Raw genomic sequence first — 21,533 nt, forward strand, 5'->3', positions numbered from 1 at the left:
GAAGCCCGGAATTGAAATGATTAAATTCCATCTTTATTCACGTTTAAAGATAGAAATGGTGAATGCTGGGTACCGCACTACAAGACGTAGAAAACTTGTTTGATATTTGGATCATCGGATCTCTTTAGTTCATTTTGTTAGAGCAATAATGGTGTGAGAGGAGATGGAAAGACGGTGGTCAGTTCCAATGTCAGTTTCCAGACTGAAACAGCTATTTTTGTGAACACAGTTTTTGTTGTTGTATTCTTAACCACATTGTTTCAGAGAAAAGAGTGACTTCTGTGTTTGATCGAAGATGTTGAAGATCTGGAGAATGTGGAAGTTTTAAGACCGGGACTGTGATTCACACCACAACGGCTGATAGCCGAGGCGGTGGAAATTACAAGCTTCAGAGCGTGGACAGAATCGAGGGTGTGGAACTGGTGAGCGTATGGAAAGCGGTTTTAGCTAAGCCGAGTTGACACGTGACGGTGTGGTTGTCAATCCACTTAGGATCATTAGAAAAAACCGGGGTGAGGGTGGAAACCCCAACCGACCAAAGGTCACATTATCCCTGTTACACAACTATCTTAGCACTAGCTCACCCACACAGACTGACAGAAGGTTCAAACGACGTTCAAGAGGGACCATCAAACGAACCGAACCAGAAGAACTAGGACCTAGGCTGGACCCAAACACGTGTAGGTACCCCACCGTCCCAACACTTGTTCAACTACTCTAACACTAAAATCCCTCGGCCGACACCCAACCTGTCTTAAATCTCGACCAATCTCCGAACCTAGTCACTTGGCCTGACAAAGCTTTCATGTCAAAAGCGAAACGTTGCCCAGCAATAAATCCACCGATTGTCACCAAACTTTTTTCGAAGACTATGTTGAAGATATGTTGAGCGATTGGTGATCTGTGGCTCAGCGTAATTGTTTGTGCTAATAAACCGTAATGTTGTGAGATCTGACGCAGTTTGAATAGAAATCTTCCCACAAGTTCCTGGAGACAGATGTCGATCAGCTCCACCAATAAAGATTTTACTGCAAGTGGACTGGTAATTGACGCACGATGTAGGATCATCTGATTCCTACGGTGAAACATAGTACTTTGTGTTGTGAAAATTAGGCTTAATTAAGCTGCAGGGTATCCGTAGTTTAGTGCTTATAATCACTGGCGTTTAGTTGTTCTGGACTCTGGTTGTGGTGCTGGCCCGAAGGGATGTTGTGAAAGACGATTAATTTGTTTTGAACTCTGTTTTGAGACCCTAATGAACTGAAGGCATTTCCCACTCTATGTGGTGTCACGATGAACCGTATGCTGTAAACGTTGAGTAATTGATGGGTTTAGAAAAGGAAGACCTCAATTACACTATATCTTATAGCAAACCCGGATCGTCAGTCTAAGGGTGAAATATTTGCCCTTTAATCTATGTATTTGGTTTGGTCGATATCCTGGTTTGACTTAACACTTCGGCAGTATGGTGTGTTTGTGGCCATTTTCAGATTTTTCATTTTGACATCTGCCGCCTTGGATGAGATGCTAGCCTGTTCAAATAAGACTGTTTTCCCTAGAGTACCTAGTGTGTGTCACCCAGATTTAGTTTCAATCAATCCAGTGGTTTTGCTCCAATGGCATACCGATCATGTCAACCTCTCCCCTGAGTCATACCGCGTGAAATTCCGAACTACTCAATTACTTTCAATCATATCACGAATTTAAGCTGCACGGCAATAACTCAGTGAATGCATCAGCTTGAATTTATAATCGCTGACAAACCTGCTAACGTTTACTGCAACGACTCGGTCGAAGTGCGCTAAAACACAAGATTGCTTGTCCAAATCACCACACAGAGCAATGAGTTCATGGGAATTCGACGATAACCTTCACCAAAAACGATGATAGGGCGAGAAAGTAATGCGAATTTGGCGTCGTAACATAGACATTTTAAAAACGACAAGATCTGATGGTGGATGTGAGGAGATTTGGTAATTCTCAATTGAGATAGCGTCCTTTCAGTGAAGCCAGTTTATGTTGAAAAGCCGGAAGTGCTGTACAGCTGTTTCATTCTTATTGGGAATCATAAACAGTCCGCATCTCACAAAACTCAGAGTTCCAGTGGCCTTCATTCCAAAACAACGGATTTTGTCTTACAGCTTGAAGAAGTTTGGTACCATCTTTCTGGCAAATAAATTTGGAGAACGTTTTTATAGAAAGTCATAAAAGCTGAATGGAAGTGGTTTATCGTCAACTGTATAACGGAAGGGCCCATATTTTCGAACAGATCGTGTGTTTTTGTATCATGTCCTCACAACATCCGAACACAGTCACACCGTAGGATGTATCTGCAATAATTAGATGCATTAAAATTAAAACTCCCTTGACTAGAGCGGAAATAGACAACCAATGTCGAGGCTGTATTTGGAACCATTGCGGCATATTGTGAAGATGCCCAATGATCTGTGCCTTCAGTGTTTGATGAGCTACTGATATCGTTGGAACCATATTGCTCCCTGATATTGTCACCCCAAATAAGTCCCATCCATACACTACTCATTTTTGGATACATTTCCACGACCTCGCTGAATGGGTATGCAACATTTTGTTCTACTTGGACAATGTCAGTGGGGGCTTCGAGTCCGGACAGTTCTTGGGATTTCACAGTTTATAACGTGCGTAAGAGTTTCACATGGTTAACTTACATCGTTATGAGTTCAGCTAACTCGAAGAGCAACCCACGTTAGATAGATAGCCACCGTAACTTAGTTCTACCCGATGAAATATCAAGACACACCGCTAGCCTTAGTGTTTTTCAGCATAGGCCAATTACTTCTCTTATTTTTGCAATCTGTCATTTGAACAGAGAAACCGATCTTCGTAGTACCGATTCGCTGGTTTGAGCCCATTATTTTCCCCTATTATTTAATTTTTAATGAATCCGGAAGCAGGTAGTTTGGTGGGGATTGAGTGAAATATACCTCGGTTATGTTACCGTTAAAGAGCGATGTGTCGGTGCTAAAATAGACTACAGTAGTTCTGATATACAACAGCTCTTAGTCCTCGAATCCAAGTTCACAAGGAAGCACCTATAGTGTGTCGGTCTGACTTGGTTCGCCTGTGGACCATAAGCAATCCATTCGCAACCGTTACTTTCGGACGCCATTTTGGCGAATACACGTTAAAAATTCGCAATTTGCTTCACCGAATTAGCCTCAGTAGAGTAGTGGATGCCCGTTCCACCCTCTGTTGAGGAACGTCCATAATAACAGGCGTTTGTAAGACGTGTTGTGGTTAGGACTGCTACAGCACTTGGTAGGGGGGCAACAAGACATACCAATCCCCTTGGAACAAGACATACTCATTTCCAGACTGAAACCCCAATGGTCTGTAAAGTTAACGACGATTTGGATCATCATGCAGCTGCGAGAAGGATACACTAGCTTTTGTCTGCAGGCAGTTAGAGAATGAGCATTTTCATCGTGTATGATAGCTTATATTTACTTGCTCTCACGTGCCTGTTCAGTTTATCCGGTGGTGAACTGTTTGACCGAATCGCTGATGATCGCAACCAAATGAGTGAAGCCGAAGTTGCAAATTATATTCGACAAGTCTGTGAAGGGATCCAACACATGCATGATAACAATATCATCCATTTGGATGTCAAGGTGAGTTCAATCACTTGTTATGGGTGACAGTTTTTTAAAACGTGTCTTGATAGATCTGAGATACAATGTCCTTTCAGACGATTTCTAGATACGCCTATCGACCCGGTTACCCCACCTTTGAGGCGCGCGCTGACGACCATACTAGTGATTCAGGCGATACCATTATACTGGGTTGAAATTGTCCATATTCGTAGCTACATAATGTGATAATGTGTGTGACGAAGCCCATGATAATTCCTCTGACAGCCTAGTGGCAGTAGACTTGGCCACTTCAATGATCACAGTTATCCCAAGGAGATTTTAGGCCTCTCATGGGACCATTTGTCATCACGACGATCGCACACTAGAACGTTGTTATCTTAGAACGCCAATATGAAACGTGCGAGAAAGCGTTGTCTTTTCAGAATGTCTTTTGGGGATTAGTGCACTGCAGTCGTGCGACTTTGGTGCATTGTAGATCAAAACTTCCAAATGAATATCCTGTTGTAAGAAAGATTCATCGTCGCTTTGGCGTACTCTTGAAACACCTATTTTAAGTTTATGTAGTGCAGGTTTGTCAACTTTCCATTAGTGGGTCATCCCAGTCAAGATGAAGCTAACGAATACCGAAAGACCACTATTCCAGATCGGCTTGGCTGGATAAAACCTTGATGTGGCATTAGCTATTGGTAGGAATTATCAAAGCCATGAAAAGCATTCAGGATGGAACGCAATCTGGTCGTATGCGTGAGCGTCAGCTTCAAACAAACTACCGGAAGAAGGTGTTGAGACAGTCCGATCGAGCCTCAGAGGGGTTCTATATTTTGAACACAGGTCGAACCAAGATCGACCCCAATCCTCTTGCTTCTGATACCGTCAATGTGCTCTCCATGTGTTCGCAGTTTTCTCTGCTGCTAACATTTTTTCCCGTAACATTGTGATCCACACTATGGTGAGACCACTGATCATAGTATTTCAAAGGTTTCAATATCACCTCTTTCCACAGCCGGAAGATATCATTTGCGAAACGAGCAAATCTACGAACATCAAACTGGTTGATTTTGGGTTATCCAAAAAGCTCAACCCCAACGAACCGGTTCGTGTGACAACTGCAACTCCAGAGTTTGCCGCTCCGGAGATCGCTCGTTATGAACCAGTTGGATTTTATACGGACATGTGGGCTATCGGTGTACTGACATACGTACTGTAAGTACACTATAGTATAAGTTTGATCAGCGAACTATGAAATGTAGTACATTGTTAATCGGTGCTCCTACCAACATCCGAAATGATTGTGCAAATTTTTGGTATTTTGCTCCTTTTAGCATGTGAGATGCTGCCGGGTAATACTACATGACGTGCGAATGTTACCCTTGCAATGAATAAATAAATGAATTAACCAGTCGACCAATCAACCAACCTATCCGTCGACCAATCAGCCGGTCGCTTCATATACATCCATTTAGTCAGACAGAACCAACAGTCGGTAAGCCGAACAGTAAATGTGATGTTTCAGAATGCCTTAGGCAAACGGCCCTTCGGGCTATCACACAGATCTTGGTGAACTAATTCGTCAAGTTAGAGTATTTTCACTCACTCTTCTGGACATATCCCTTAAATTGATTGAAACAACACAGGTTTTCCTCCAGTAACCCGAAATTTAGGGTGTAAAAGTAAGGTTCAGGTTCTCAAAAACGCAGGGTACCACTTCACGATCTAATGAAGCTTGTACGGCTGTTCCGCTTGAATATTTTACACGATTCCGGATATGTCGCGATAACGATTATGGTGTTCGTTAAACCTCAAGGACGAAATACTTTAGAACTCTCTATGGATGATTGCACATGGAGGTAAAACCCAGGTCCTACCAAGTTATCTTTCAAGTAGGTTTGTTCACCGTCACATTTAGGCACACAAGTTCTACGGATTCCGCGGCTACTCACAAGTAGTTCCCCCGCAGCATATAGATGTTAACAAGCAGATAGGAGTTGTTTTCAGAAATGCTACCACAATCGGTAACTAGGAGGTTCGTGGATGAGACTAGATCGGTGAGATAGCTGCTTCGTTACTATAGGTTCGGCAAAACTGTGTTGATTATTGACTGAGTAAACAAATAGTGGACATACATGTAGTTACGGTTAAGGAACAAAAACAGTTGCTTGCTCCGATGCCTTAATCACCCATCATCCGTCAGTCACGAATGTTGTGCCTACGGTTTGCAGCGCGAGAAGTAAAATCCTTGAGACTATCGAGCTCAGGCAAGTGAACTTGATTCGGCATTTTAGATAAAAGAAACAAATGGAAAATTTTTAGCGCGTTGGGGTGTGACTGTCTTTTGAAGTTGCTGAACTGATATTGACCATCCTCTCTGTCAGCCGAATTGTCTGGCACGAAGTTCCACGGAGCAATACGTGCGAGTGTGTTTGATAGTCTGTCATCATTTGGTAAATGACAGTCTTATGTTCACATCCCATACTGGATTCCGAACATAGCTGACCCACGAGTTATGGCTCGGCAACTATGCTTCCGTTACTCGTTACCCCTTGCACGTATTGTAGCCCTCATTGAGTCAGCCAGTGAGCCAGTTAATCAACCATTTGACGGCGTTAATGAATTGTTCTGGTCTATTAGTCTCACTATCTTATTAACATCCAACATCTAGGGAATTCATAATGTCAGATTGGACTGACTCCAGTCCTGTTGAATCCCACACAGTTCCGGCAAGGGCACAAACTTCTCTTACGGACCCTGTCGCGTACGTGTTCTGTATGCTGACAGTGTGCTCGTCAGGGAAAATTCGCCCAGTTATGTTTACCCTGTTGCGCTATTTGAGGATGCATTCCCTACATGTTATATATACATATATATATATATATATGTATATGTATATGTATAGAGTAATTTTAACTTTGAATAGATTAATAAAATTAGGAGTAAAATCAGTTGAAAAAGCTGACCAATATTGAGCAATTGGACTGCGTGGTTGAAATACAAAAACCCTATTTTCAAAAACACTGCTCTTCATTTATATCTGTTTTATCGATGTACTCCACCTAACTCTGTTTGACTTTCCCCTGATTTTTCTAATCACATTCGATCTTGTTTAGTTACAAAGACTTCATTTAGCCTCTTGCCGACAACAGCGCATCCCTTGACTCGTTTTTCTCGCATACGAATTTTCCGATCTTTTCTAACAACTATTCTGTTATCATCCATAAATAGTTCTCATTTGTTTATCTGTTTAATTTTCGTATTCCCAGACTAAGTGGCTTGTCACCGTTTTCGGGATCCAGTACCGAAGAGACGCTTGAACGCGTGGTACAAGGTCGGTATACGTTTGACCATGAGAACTTCCGTGGAATCTCAGACGGTGCGAAAGACTTTATTAGTAAGCTTCTGCAAAAACAACCGAGGTACGTCTTTGGTTGAACTAATAACGGGATCCATTTGTTTAACAGTATAACTTATGCCTTGGACTCATACTTTTAGGCTTTGATGTCAGGTTTGGGCTTATCATTAAGTGGGATTCCCTAGGTGCTTATCACTACAGGTTTCATGGATAAGAACAAACTGGCCTTTCTCTTTCCATCTTTTTGGGGGAGGGGGCGCAAGTGCATAATGTAGAGTCATTCGTTATAACACATTTCTCCTATTTTTCAGTCAACGGATGACAGTGTACGAGGCTTTGGAACACCCATGGTTGAACAGCGTGCTCAGTGATGATCAGCGCAAGCGCATTCCTCCATCCCGGTACAAGCAATGTCAGCAGAGTATGCACGACCGAATGGTGAGTCATATCGGTACACGGTTTTTATGATGTGGGAAACTGCAGTTTTATTCGTACATTATGATCGCCGACAAACAAGCAAATGCATATCTAAAGTATTTTTTCATTTTATGGAAAGAGGAAGGTGAGCATTCACGAAAATGGTCAGATAATGTCAAGGCTTCTCGCGTTTCTGGTATCGTGGCTGCGGTCCTCTCATGTTTCACTTAGTTAAACAGTTGATAAATTGCGTTGATTGGGGAACTGGCATTTCAAAAAATGCCAGTGAAGTAACTGGGATTCGAACTCGACCCCGGTTCAGCAGTCTCAACCAACAGTTTAGACCGCATCGTTTCGCATGACTTAACCTTGCTTTGTTTGATTATTCTGTATCACTTTACGTACAACGCCAACTTACCTGTTCACCAGAAAAATGTGGAAAATCTGTTCGCCATTTGTATACACATGTAAATGGCTTACATTTTCTATGCGAATCTGTGGTTGGTTACTTCCTTCGATCACTGCGCCGACCCCTTAAGAAACCTTGAAGCATACCTGAAGCATATTGACCGCAAGTTTCGTGGTTCGAACCCGACCTCTGCCTCTCGGCTTGCCCTGTCTAGGCTTCGGTAAACTGGCAGTATTCCAACCCTCGTGCTTCCTTTGGTGGCATGGCAGCTAGGCACCGAAAGGGTGCTACAGCTGAACGGGGTTTTGGATGGAAACTCGTCCGTCACACTGTTCAGTCAATCGTCCTAACCTAAGTTACAGTACATGCCACCTTACCATATAAGGTCGTACCGTAGTTGAGTACCGGAACAAATTGTTGCGAGTTGCATTATTGAGTCCGATAGCCGTGAAGATCTCCTCACCGTGAACATGTACGACTGCTTGCTGAAAGTGGTCGGCAGTCATCGCAGGCAGTACACAAATATTTGCCGATAATAGTGGGTCCACGAAACAGTGGTACCGAAGGAAAATTAGAAAAGACAAAACCGTGGAAGGATAGCACAAAGACACCGAAGGTTCAGCGACTCAAGTAAACGACAGAACTACGGGGAGTAACCAGATATCCGACCTAGATATTGGGTCTTGCTTGGAGCATCAATTGATACAGTTTTCACGCTCGACGAGGCCTTAGAACATATCCAACATGCACCTGGCTACCTAATGACCTACAAATGAGAAGTCAAGCAGCACGAATAGAGGGCGCACCGCAACCTGAGCTAGGAGGACCGATGACAGGAAGTTAAAGTTGTGCGTTCTGGAGTTCGCAGAAGTTAATTTGTGAGGTAGTCAGCTAAATCAGTCAACTAGATATTCCTCCTCATTTTTCCGTAGGAGGTGCAACCCGTTTCCATGTGAACGGTCAGGTGAACCGCTTTGGCGGTTTCCTCTGTTAATGAGCAAAAACACTTTTCACAAAAAGTATCTGATGGACGCACGTTGTAAGCCTGCATGGAGAAATTCCTGTCGGTATAACTTTCCCAACCTTCTTGGAGACTTATAATCATTCTTATCCTCGTCATCAACACCACCATCATGACACCGCCAATAGTTAAGCGATAATACTTACTCAAACAAAAAGTTTTGTCATGTATAGGGTTTGTCTATTCAAGTTATGAGATGCTCCGCGTTTTGTAGCTCTGATTGTGCTTGGTCAGTAAGTACTACTTTGCAGCAGCGTAATCGATGTGTGAAAAGGAACCTTGGCCGTTGCCAATTGTTCATACGCAGGCTTGGTAAACTGTACTTTGGTAAAACGAGAAAAGCGGTTTTATTCGCTCTATCCATTTGGTGCTGTTGACCCACTTTTAGGGAGAAATCTGGCAACGAAATCCAGCGATAGGACATATTGCCAATTATTCGTCTTTACGACAGAACAAGCGGGACAAGTACAAGATACATGAGACAAATTTCGGTGAGTCTGATGGGCAGTTTTTGGCATATTCCTTGTTTACACTCAGTTAAATAAGTAGTGGCCACCCCGGAAACACGGTATCTGCATCCCGGACAAAGCAATATTTGGTCAGTTACTTGAGGATCAACTAAATCCCATAATGTAAACATCATAAGTGTTAGATTATATTTCCACAAGTCGTATCCAAACAATTTGTCGGAGAAAGATGTATATGGATTATCTTATACCCTTGATATGGATGGTGTTATTTTTAATGAGCTTGATAAGACATTCACAACGACACAACGCTAATCTGGTACGTCACATCGATTGGTGACGAAAAATTTGGAACCAAATTGTTTGGCTCAGCGAACAGAACACTAATTATCTATATAACCTCAGGCCACTAAGGTTTCCTTTCAATAACAGACTTGTTATTTCGGCGTCCCTTAAAATGCAGTGACTATGAGGAAAACTAAAATGATTTGGAACAAGGCATTGGGGCAAATTGTTAGGGAAAGGAGTTTGTCGGCATTCAGTCTGACTGCGGGAGGTAATGTGGATGGTAGGTCACTCTTGATGCTCTATCCTGACCCGAAACAGAGAGTTTGATGCGGAAAATGGACCAAGTTGAACTCTGCAGTACATAATGGTCTAAATGGTTCCGGGTAGACCTTCCCTCGACTTCGTTTGCGTCTGACTGGCCGTTGCTCCCCATTCCTTGTCCATTTACAAACTCTGTAAGAAAGACCGATGCTGATGCTGACAGGTACTAGAGCATACTTGGCCAAGATGTACGTTGCCTAACTAGATGTATTGTTGTGCTCAGCTGAGTGATAGTACAGTTGACAGACTCATCAAGAGTCTCAGAAAAGAAGGGAATAGACTCCTAAGGTCTTCTATTTACATGGAACTAAGCTCTATAGATGCTTTATGAGAGATCAGTTCAATTATATGCATTCAGATAAATGTGCATGTTATTGTCCTTACCAGCAGAATGTGTTGAGCTTTAGTGTGTACTGTTTGTGACTGTCAGGAACGGACTGAATCACGAAGTCTCAAAGAACAATGGGATTCCACCTTGGATTATATCCCGCAATAGCGGTCAGTCTATACTGAGGAGCCGAAAAGCTTTTCTACTTTTGTTGGCAATGACCAGCAGTGGACATTCATCGGCCACTGGAGATTACAGCCTGGGATCTTCAGCTTAACAGCTGACCACTATATCATTCGTCTAGGGGTGGGTGGCCAGCAGGGCATATTGTTACTGGATCCTTTTCGACTGCCCTGGAGTGGACTCATACGCAGGTTTTGACAACCCTGAAAGCTCGCTGACTCAGTTGTAGTGTCCATCACTGGTCAAAATATTGGTGTGAGGCATTGTCAGAAATCTTAGGAGGATCAGGTCTCTTTGGGAGTATTCCAGGGTATTGCATGGTGGGCAATATATACTTGCTCCATACTTGCTCCTTTTCCTGAGTGCGCACGCGAACTCAATCCTTTTTGGGTGCTTGGTAGGAAACGTGAAACAGTATTCCACAGTCACTATCCTTTTCCTCCGTTGTGCCTGTTTGGTTATCACTCTTTCTGAAGTTGAACTGATCATGAGTTCCATCAGAGGCTGTTCTGTGATGTTACTGGCCATGATGCGAAATGAAACTAACGTGACAAACCTGGTTTTACGGTTTTTCATTCAGACCGAAAGGAAGCAGGACCACGTTTCGTTAAGTGGCCGCAGAACCAATTGGTGGTTGAGGGACAAAATGCTCAATTTGACTGCCGTGTTTTGGCGCTTTCTGAACCTACAGTGACCTGGTGAGTACACAGTAGATTTCGCCCGTACTCCTCCAAGATTTCTCTCCTCCAAGATATAGGTGATTAGTACGTATCTTTTTCCATTTCATCCAAACTCAAGGAAAAAAGGTGTAGATCATCACAAAGGACACACGCATTCTTCCTATTTAGTTTGATTCATTGACCAAGCGTAAACGGTGGTGTGAATGTACCATTTGTCGCTTACTTGATTTCATCACTTGCTGGCTTTATCAACTAATGCTAGGTTTAATACGACTGCTATCTTATCTGGGGACGTCTAGCAGCCTTTCCATACTTAACTTTTTGTGATTGGTGGCCTATCCCAGGATACACGTGAGGCACACAGTTTCCGTATGCATTGCGGTTGATTGGTATGAAAAATAGAGTAGAGAAACACATGATAACTCAGCACCTATTGAACTAATAGTGGTTACAAATCAACACGAAGCTCCAAAGCTGAACTGCTGTTTCTTTCATTTGAGTCTCCGTGAGTAGGACAAGGGTTGCTGTTTCTACCTGGCAAAGAAAGCAGGATTTGATGATCAAGATACAGGAAGATCGAAATACGACTACGGACGCACAGGTGTGAACAAAGCGTTGCTATTCATCAGAGTGTAAATTTCCATGATGGTCTGGGAAGAGATGTTGGAAGCATCTGTATTTGGTGCAGTGGACAGTCCATCTTAGCTCCTTTTCCAAAGAAGATAATAAGACACTTTAGCATCTCTCTTTCCTGAGACTATTTCTTTATGCGATGGGTGCTATATTGGCGCGTTTTCGGTTTTTCTCACTGATAATTGAAAAAAGAGTTCTGACCACTTTCGTGGGAATGCGAGAGTACTTGCTAGGTGACAGTATCAACGCAAAGAAAGTCTTAAAGATTTTGCTGCTTCTTGACATCTGTACTTTCGCAAAAGATGGGGACTTGCTAAGCATTACTTCAATAATCATCACTCATCGGCGGATAGGCATCAGTGGATGATATTCATGATGATTCAGCGGAGTTCCGACTGATATCTTTTACCGTCCATGGATGAGTCGATTTTATGTTCACAGTCTCATGTGTGAGACGCGGTTCAACGTGAACCGGTGGAGATGAACACAACAGCCTTCCTGTTTACCATGATGACCCAGAAAAATCTGCTGTCGCAAACCCAATATTACCCACTACCACAATTAGTGAACGGTGTGGCAGCTCCAGTAATTCACGCATATTGCTTGGGTAGCTCATGGAACAGTTTTGTGAAGGCTGGAGATGTGTTGATCGGAGCAACTGAACAGGCGAAAACCCAAAATTATCGCTTATAACCAGCACTTTGATTTAGGATCTCATATGGGGAATCCAATGAGTAATTTTCATCATCACTCTGAAAAAGTCATAAACCAGCATGGCAGTCTGATTGACTGCCTAGTTACCATAATTTCTGTATATCATGGGCAACTGTTCATACTGCATCATATTTCTGCTGCAGGCACTTCAATGAAGTACAGCTGACACAAAGTGTGAAGCACATGCAGCGCTATGCAGGTCACGACTATTCGCTCAAAATCAACCGAGTTCGCCCCGAAGATACCGGGCACTACACGGTTCGCGCGGAGAACAGTTTTGGTCGAAGAGAATATCCGGTTATGTTAACCGTACAACCAATTCAAGAGATCAAACGGGGTGAGTCAAAAGGTGTGGTTGAATCAACATGGTGGATCACAACCGAATCTGCTCCGAAATTGACTTTGTTTACTGAATCGCCTGGGAGTATAAGACTTTCTATATATATCTACTCGCTTATCGACTATGAGAACTTTTTTTTTTTTATTTATCCAATGCAGAGACCTCCCAACCACCAAAACGAAAGAGAATTGAGCTGCAGCCAATTGAAATGTTCCAGGAAGAGTTGACCCGACCAAGGTTTGCATTCCATCTACGAAATCGCTACATTCAAGAGGGCTCGAGTGTCAAACTCACTTGCACAGCAGACGGAAATCCAACACCGCAAATGACCTGGTTCAAGGTAATATTCATTCACCGATGGTTGTCTACTATTTTTTTCACCTGGCGAAACGATCATTTTTTTTGCATAACTCAGTCTAGTTTGAGTCACTTGTAATTGAGAATACTTCACCAAAAACATATTTGGGAATCCCACTAACATATCCAGTTGATGCACACACACACAGCTCAGCACCAACTTTTATTCTTTGTTGGTCGTAGAGTTGCGCATAAAGCTCTGGTAATCCTGGTTTGCTTAGTAGAATTGGAGGTGCCTGATCTATGTGATAGACGCACTTGCAAAAAACGACAAAGTAATAAGAATTCACGCTGGTAATTAGATTGAACTGCAAGCACTAAGTAACAGTTCTCCATTTAAAATAGAATACAACTAATAATGACGCCCCTTAGCAGGAAATCTTTAGAAAGTTAACTCCTTAGATTGAATATGCATAAACTAAAGAGAAATCCTTACAAGATAATTCTTTTGCAAGAGACTCTCAAGGATGGATATCCTTTTATGCCACGCCGAATGAGCGTGGTTCAGATTTTAATGACTTTCGACGCTCAGTATGATTACCTTCATTTCGAGATGAATCTCTTTTTGATTTCTGTCGCTCGAACTTCTCTCTAAGGGGATTGGAGATCTATAAAATTTCCACACAGTACTCTCAGAGATTTGTTGGTCGTTAAAATATTCGGTGACTAATTGAAAGCAAAATCGTGCACGCGCGAGGGATCATAAAAGTGGGTCACATCATTTTTCTTCCGCATTGTTCTGCAGGATTTGCGGCTATGCTATAGGGACACGGAAAAATGTAATAAGATTATCCTTGTGATTGATGAGGGACCACGCGGAACAAGATGAGCTGTTAACACATATAGTTGGCAGCGACCAGATCCCTACTGGCCTACATTACGCTTATCAAAAGACCGATTGAATAAGTGGGGAAAATGCCTAATAAATTAGGTGAATGTTCGTGACCTTATGAGCAGAGTTGCGTCAAGAAAGGACTGTCCGTTCAGCACCCATGTTGGTTTCATTTCTTTCACAGAATTACGCCATTCGCATCTACGTTCAAGCTTCCAGAACTCATTCGCCTAATATACAGAGGAAGAAGTAATTGAGGACAGTCATGTACCGAATGGATAAACATAATCTGTTTCATTTCGGACAATTCTGATTAAGTTACAATCGATCAAATATGAATTTATTGAAGCAGTAAAGGAGAAATCGGCTGTCCAAGAGAAAGTGTGAAAGCACACAATGTTTTTCGTACTAGCCTGATTATTCCTGTTGTACCGGATTTCCAGTGGCACAGTAATGCACACTATCCACCAAACAATGGATTCAGAAACCATACTTTTGCATTGGGTACATATATTATGTGATTATTGATTTTCTCAACCTAGGCAGTACAGCACGCACCCATTACAGTCCAGAAGGTGGTTTGAGCAAGCGTTTCGTGGTCCGTTTACGAAGGACTCAAATGAGATTCTACTTAAAATTCAAAATGAGCCAGTGCAATGCTCACCTTCTGTGGGTTGGCTCATGCACGTAAATTTGAGCCGGGGGTATATGACTGTGAACGTAGAACTTCTTGTCTCAGAAAGGAGTTTCGCCTGTCGAAAAATACGAAGATGTCCTTTGGCTTAGGAGTACCCGCCTGGCCTGGTTAGCACACACGTCACTCTCCTCAAGCAAGCTTCCCTGGATTTTTGCGGAGCAGAGACGGATAAGTGGTACAAACAAAAGTCGGTCTCAGAATCTCGGGAGATATTGCTTCCGATCCCGCGGATGGGAGATGCGCTGAACTTATCCAACGACAGATAAAACTATGGTTTTGCTACGGAACTGACAACTCAGTGTAAATAAATTGGGGCATCTCTGGAACAAACTCAAGTTACACAGGCAACATGCGATTCGGTGAATTCATTCATTGTGCCGCTATGATTTGTCCTCTGTTGTTCGGGACGTAGTTGGTGATAACGTATATTCCTTGAAGAACGCACTCTGGATTTCGAAATCGGGCAAAGAAAGTCAACCTGGCTTTCCCTTATTATTATTTACAGGATGGATATGAATTACACAGAGGCGGCGGAAACTACGAAATCGAGACCATGTTGGGCATCAGTTCGTTGGAGCTCTACTCCTGTACCGAAGACGACAGTGGTCGATATACTTGTGTTGCCAAAAACAGTCAGGGTGAAGATGAGACGAACTGCAAACTGATTGTTGAACGTGAGTGATTCCTTGGCTGTGTGCTTTGAACCCTGTTTATGCCAACCCATATGTTACTTAATGCTTTAAAAAGTCGTTTTTAATCTCAACGTAGCAAACGAGCACAAACCAGGCGCAATACGATAACGCCGCTGTTTTTGAACAATAGATTATCTTTCCTTTCTCAGCTGATACAAGGACGGGCGCGCAGGAAGCCTTAACTAGATTTCAAGATGTCCGTGAAGGATCGAACCTCCAGTTTTCAGATGAACATTCTATCATTCGCGAATTTCAGCCAAACAATCTGAGGACTGATGGCGATAATCCTCGAGTTCATCAAGTTCCTTCCACGTTTTTCAAAACGCGATCGTTTGGTTTCGCGTGAGGATACCGTTTCATTGAATATGAATAGAAACCTTTGGACCTGCAGTCAGAAAAAGATTATCTGAAGAACAAACTTCATTTCCGTGTTGACTGTTGTGTTGTGCAGAAAGCCAACTCGTGCATTTCGGTCAACTGCATCTACGTCTGCTTTACAGAATCTAATTTTATCGACAATTCTGTAGTAACATGTTCGCGGGCGGCCCGATAACATTTCTGTGACCAACCTGAAAAGCTGCCGGATTTGGAACGCTACACTCTTACTGTCGATAAATCTACGGTTTTATAATCCGCATAGTTTTGCCGAACTTAGAGCATGCCATCAGGCGCGGTAATAACCGAAGCGCGGTAGGTCGTTCTCACTTCGGCCTTCATTTGGCTGCGTGATATACTAAATTTGTTCAAGCGTGCTGTCGGTGTTGGTGTTGAGATAACCAGCGACACGCAGCCTACGCTCCTCCAGAGGGCGGTGCGTGATCGATCAATGATGTGCTAACTGCAACGACGCTGTTTGGCGTCCTCTTTCTGACTAACTCGCTGCTGGTGTAGATATCTGTTTACGCACAGCTTTTAGTGCAAAAAACAACGTGGTTGTTAAAAATCGAAGATGCGTAAATAGGTATGAATTAGCAGGCTAAACTCAATGCAATCTTCGTTACGGGTGAATCGAAAATTGTTCGTCGTTTATAACACAGCTGAGCTCGGCTTTGACGCTGTTGGTGTCTACTACAAACCAAATTATTATTGCAGATTATCAACGGATAGTTCAGCACCTTGATTCATTATGCATTTCATCAGTTCCAAAATAACATAACGAACTCACGGTCACGTATGTTCTTGGGTTAGTTTCACCCATCCACAGCAATTGGTCCTGAATGACTTGTATTGCCTCGGTTGAGATTCACCATACTGTATTGGACCAGTGACCACCGAAATAACCAATAGATCTACTGCCGTCCCATGACTGAAACTGTGGGTTTCGGATCACATACGCTCGACACTTTTGGTTAAGCTCGAAAACTACGCCGTTTAATACACTCAACATTGTAACTCGTGTTCAGTTGGAACTCTGAGAAAAAGTCTTCGAAAACCAATCACTTTACATTTTCACGCTTCTCAAGGTAGATTAGTACTTCCGTGTTCGGAACTCTGAGATCCATTCTCTTATGCTGATTGGTTTGCCTAATAAACTATTCTTAGTAGCCTTGGCTACGTCCATGCTTGCGGTTTTGAAGGCAGCAGCTGATGGCACGGTAGGGGATCGATAGATGAGCGGTTTTAAAACTGCCCGGCTCTCCACCTCGTTCACCTCGATTGTGATTCATTCTGCCGCCGAACAAATAGCCCTTGCTGTTGTTATTGTTCAGACAATTAGCGAATCACATCCTTTGTCAATCACAAAGGCTTCATCATTTATAGAGGCTGCTACCATTGCTTTAACGAAGACCGCCAAATAACTCGGCTTAAATCAACCGTAACTATGTCGACATGGATAGAATCATCTCGCTCCTCGGTTTATTCAAGTAGCGACTGATTTTCTCCCTCCTCCGAACACCTTCCGGATCTACTGAGATCCCATATGCTTTCAGTAGACTACAATACAAGCACCGGAGTCCCTGGCAGTTCACTGCGCCTACTGGTACTGATTATAGAAGAAAATATGCAAATGAACCAAGTAGCACCCCGAAAAATGTCAGAAGGAAAACCAGATTTCAATGTTGGATAGCAAGGTGGAAATTATCAACGCACGGATAAGGTGAATGCCGTGAACCGATGTGGTATGGGATTATATTTGGTACGGATATTGACCAAAAATGTCTGCGCTCACACAGACACACCGTCATGTTGGGAACTCAAATTCTTGGGGTTATTTAACCCAGACACCAAAAGCCAAACTGTGGACTGCCTTTACTTGATGTCGACAGCACAACAAGCGCTGGGGTTTGATACACTAAGCAATGGGTTCTTGCTCCATGCACTGGCATCAGGAATCGTCTGAAAGTAATCGGCTTTGTGGAGACTGTTCTCACGGGATAAATACAGCATGAGTACGGACAAAATATTCACCGCTCTTGCAACGTAAGCGAATCGTTGTCATCTGTTATCTCTGTCCATATCCTACATTACTTCAAGCAGGCTGTCACATAGCCTTATCAATTCGTATAAGTGGATTTGAAAAAGAGGAATTGACAAGTTCTCACAAGCGAAACACTTGGTACCGGGAGTGGGACACAAGCATGTGACCTTGCACTTAGGGGATGGATAAACCAGCAGTTGAGATGTGTGAAACATCAACCTTTGGCTTAAACATAAATCTACGGATGCTTCACCACACATCTAGTCTGTGGATCACGAGCCGGTCCCTTTAACCCGATTTCAGGGATTTGGCAACCACATTAGACTGTTTCATGGCATGTAATTCTCGATTCTATTCAAGGTGGTTATGAGTAGTTCCCTATTGACTCGAATATCAAGTTTCCATATGCCTCTGAATCAAACCACTTCAGAATTCACGCATTGACAAGGGGAATGGTAGGCAACTTACAATGTATTTACTAACCTTTTACTGCCGACCCTGTTTCCTTCAGTTGCTTCATGAATTTCTACCAGTCGCCTCGATTTTCAAAAGAAAGAAAGATGCACATGAGAATCTGGCCTCCACTCGGGTTGAGTCAAGTCAGGACGGATATGTGGTCCGGTTTCGTATGCACGCATCTTGTTTGTCCTAATATTAATCCAACACAGGTCTTGACCTCTATTCCAATCGGCGTAGTAATGGACCAGAGCTGACCTTGTGAAAACTTATTTTGGTGCGATGACCCGAAATGTTCGCAATTCAAGTAGATGGGTTGACACATTTGCATTAAGTAGTGCTTTGGTGATGTGTGCGGCACAGCGGCACAGGCGGTGCGAATAAAAACAGCTTTCGGAAGTTCGAAAAGTTTTTGTACCGTTGCCATTTTCACCTTAATGATGATGAGAAATGTCGGCTGATTAATGCACTTGTTTGAATGCATTTCTATGCACACCCGCTCAAAATATAACCTAATTAGTTTCCAGTGCGTACATGTAGGCACATCATGATACTAGTAAGATAAACAAAATCCTTTTGGAATCCGTCTATACTGAACTATGGTCTGAATCGGTATTTTTTTAGAGAGCCGCGTCCGACGGTTCCTGAATGCTAGAGCTGGTGAAAGAGGCCTCCGATCCAGCAGCCAACAGCCAATGGGCTCAGACTATCGCACCATGAATTCTGAGGCTGGACGATCTAGACGAATTCAGGGTTCTTTAACCCGACTGACCGAAAGACACACGTCGGAAACACGCGAATTGCGTGATGGATGGGAGGTGAGCGAGGCCCGGACGATGAGTAGAATCGTGGAAAGACGTGACTCCACCATTAGCAATGAAGTTCCTCCGTCTCCCACTATCCCTGCTCCAAAGGTTCAGCAACCCCTTGTACCTCCTCCCCAGTTAGTCCAAGGAGAACGACTGGTATTGAGTGTGGAATTCAGTGAAACGAACCGGCAAACGAGTATTCGATGGCTGCATAACGGAATGGTACGTAATTTTTTATGTTCCCAACGAAATCCTGGGATAAAACCCAAGATTGTTAAGCAATACACCCTCTGTCGAGATGGATAACAGTCCTAACCTGATCACTTGAACAGGAACAATTAGGTTTTGCCTGAATTATTTCATTATTGTTTGAGCTGAGTGATTGCCCAGCCCCAGATACAAAGGTGTGTCCCATAAATCTCTAGACAGACTCGAAACCCTGGCCTACAGTCCGAACATGAGTGTTTGGTTGGCAGTCTACTTCGTAGTTTAGTTACATGGTTGTTCATGTGTAGTTTTTCCACACTATCTGTTAAGTAATTCAGACCGTTTTCGCTCGTTTTAAGGCTTATTAGGTAGGCTTTGATCCCGCATTTCCATTGGACGTGTTTTGTATTTGTACATCAAGGCGGTCCTCTGTGCGGATAAGCGCTAACTAGGATGGTGTCAACAGGAGACTCAACCGACTCAGCCTCACCTCAGGCTGCCTTTTTTAGTACATCGTATTGTAGGACGTTGCAAACCAGAAATCCATCTGGGTCTCCAGTTTACACCATCTTAGTTTGCAAATCAGTGTATATTTCCACATCAGTTTATTTCGATGTTCAGTTAGGAAATTCGGAGACAAGGTCTAACCGATGAACTCTAAAAGGGTCAAACCGACAGTGGGCCGTCCGAGAATTTTCAGCAACCTAATAAACAGTGCCATATGAAGGCCAAGCCAATGATATTCGAAAGATGAGGCATCCTCTCAGTTCACATTCGCCTGTACAAATAGGGGGACGAGTTTGCCGCGCTCTGTTAGCTTTGTTGGAATATCGTCTGGCCCTTACATAACTTGAAGGATCTTCCGAGATAATAAAAATAACATGAAAGAAGGGCTTCTGACCGCAATTTGTGACGCATGAATTAAATGTTTTCGAAAGAAGGAAACCGCTGCTTGGATTGAGGGTCACTTTGTAATTCACTTGTTACTATCAATAATATTATTACTATTAATACAGTACTCTATGTGTCAGGGGGCCCACCACGGAAGTGAATTTGATGGTATTTCAAACAGTTTTCCTCTCGTAATTCTGTGCAGAAAAATACAGTTAACTTGGAAAGAACATGATTACAAGGAACGTTGCTGGGTAAAAGTTGCGATGCATGTGGCTGGTTTGATGATAGTTTTCGCTAAATCAAACATGGTTCACTGATGGCTTGATTATTCAACAGATATCTCCTGACGGTAACACGTAGTTTATTTTTCCGTTGATAAATGTGCCAAGCAACGTTTCTCATTTTCTTGTCTGTTTGGTTGAACAAACCTGAGGGCACCTATCATCGAAATTTCTTATCTCATTCATAGGAACTACAATCGGACACTGAATACAACATAGTGACCACAGGTGACAATAAAACCAGTCGCCTAACCATTGAGAACGTCGGGTTAAAACACGCCGGGACGTATGAAGTGCAGGCAACTTCGAAAGGTGGAAGTTCCACTAGTCAAACGCAAGTTAGCGTTCAGGGTGAGTGTGTGCTTTTGTGCTGTTATCCTTAACTTCTTTGACAGTTTTTTGCAAAAGAAAGTTATGCCCCTGTTACATGTACGTGCTCAACATTGGTTGTTCTCTACCTACGTAAACTAGTCAAACCGGAACCTACTCAGAGCGAACTGCCAAACGGATTCGCCGAAGAAATTGTCGAAGGAAAGAACGAAGTACTGCTGGATGGACCGCAGTCCCCTCCTCTCTTTACCACACATCCTATCGGACAGTTGCTGGAAGAGGGCGCAGAATTAATCCTGGAGTGCCAATTTTCCGGAGCTCCCATTCCCGAAGTCACTTGGTCCTGCAATGGAAACGCCATCCAGGCTGCACATAGCGTGGTGCAAGAAAATTACTCTTCGAGACTTGAACTGCCATCTGTGAATTTGGGAGATGCGGGCAGTTACGAATGCTACGCGAAGAATGTAGCAGGCGAAGCCCGAAGTGTTGCTCACGTTCTTGTGAAAGGTTAGTTAATTCGCACTGATTAGTCTATTTATTTCTTGTTTTTTACTCTTAACTGAACGGTGCATTGTAGTCAAACTAAAAAAAGAATGCGCGACAGCTCACCGAACTCTATCGAAGTTAATCATTTTCGCAACTCGGCTATATGAATATGGATAATCTGCCAGGCACTGATATTCCGACAGTTCTTGCTCACCAAAATAAGCGTATGTCAGTTCGGCATTTAAAAATGCTCAGACCTGGGTGACCAAGCTCAGAGTGTACACTTGAATCATT

At 43.0% G+C, this 21,533-nt stretch overlaps 1 protein-coding gene across 1 annotated transcript in view; it reads left to right on the forward strand.

The window, feature by feature from the left end:
• T265_15051 (hypothetical protein) overlaps positions 1–21,533 on the forward strand; it is a gene marked incomplete at both ends in the record, with an annotated part of 181,555 nt that overhangs the window by 148,580 nt on the left and 11,442 nt on the right. The window contains 12 exons of the mRNA XM_009176385.1: positions 3,509–3,650; positions 4,636–4,835; positions 6,890–7,042; positions 7,290–7,416; positions 9,214–9,316; positions 10,993–11,110; positions 12,583–12,776; positions 12,938–13,119; positions 15,171–15,339; positions 18,857–19,263; positions 20,612–20,774; positions 20,895–21,260. Of these exons, the coding sequence (XP_009174649.1) occupies positions 3,509–3,650; positions 4,636–4,835; positions 6,890–7,042; positions 7,290–7,416; positions 9,214–9,316; positions 10,993–11,110; positions 12,583–12,776; positions 12,938–13,119; positions 15,171–15,339; positions 18,857–19,263; positions 20,612–20,774; positions 20,895–21,260 (2,324 nt within the window). The remainder of the gene's footprint in view (positions 1–3,508; positions 3,651–4,635; positions 4,836–6,889; positions 7,043–7,289; positions 7,417–9,213; positions 9,317–10,992; positions 11,111–12,582; positions 12,777–12,937; positions 13,120–15,170; positions 15,340–18,856; positions 19,264–20,611; positions 20,775–20,894; positions 21,261–21,533) is intronic.

The sequence above is a fragment of the Opisthorchis viverrini genome (assembly GCF_000715545.1).
Source record: "Opisthorchis viverrini unplaced genomic scaffold opera_v5_333, whole genome shotgun sequence".
NCBI lineage: Eukaryota > Metazoa > Platyhelminthes > Trematoda > Opisthorchiida > Opisthorchiidae > Opisthorchis > Opisthorchis viverrini.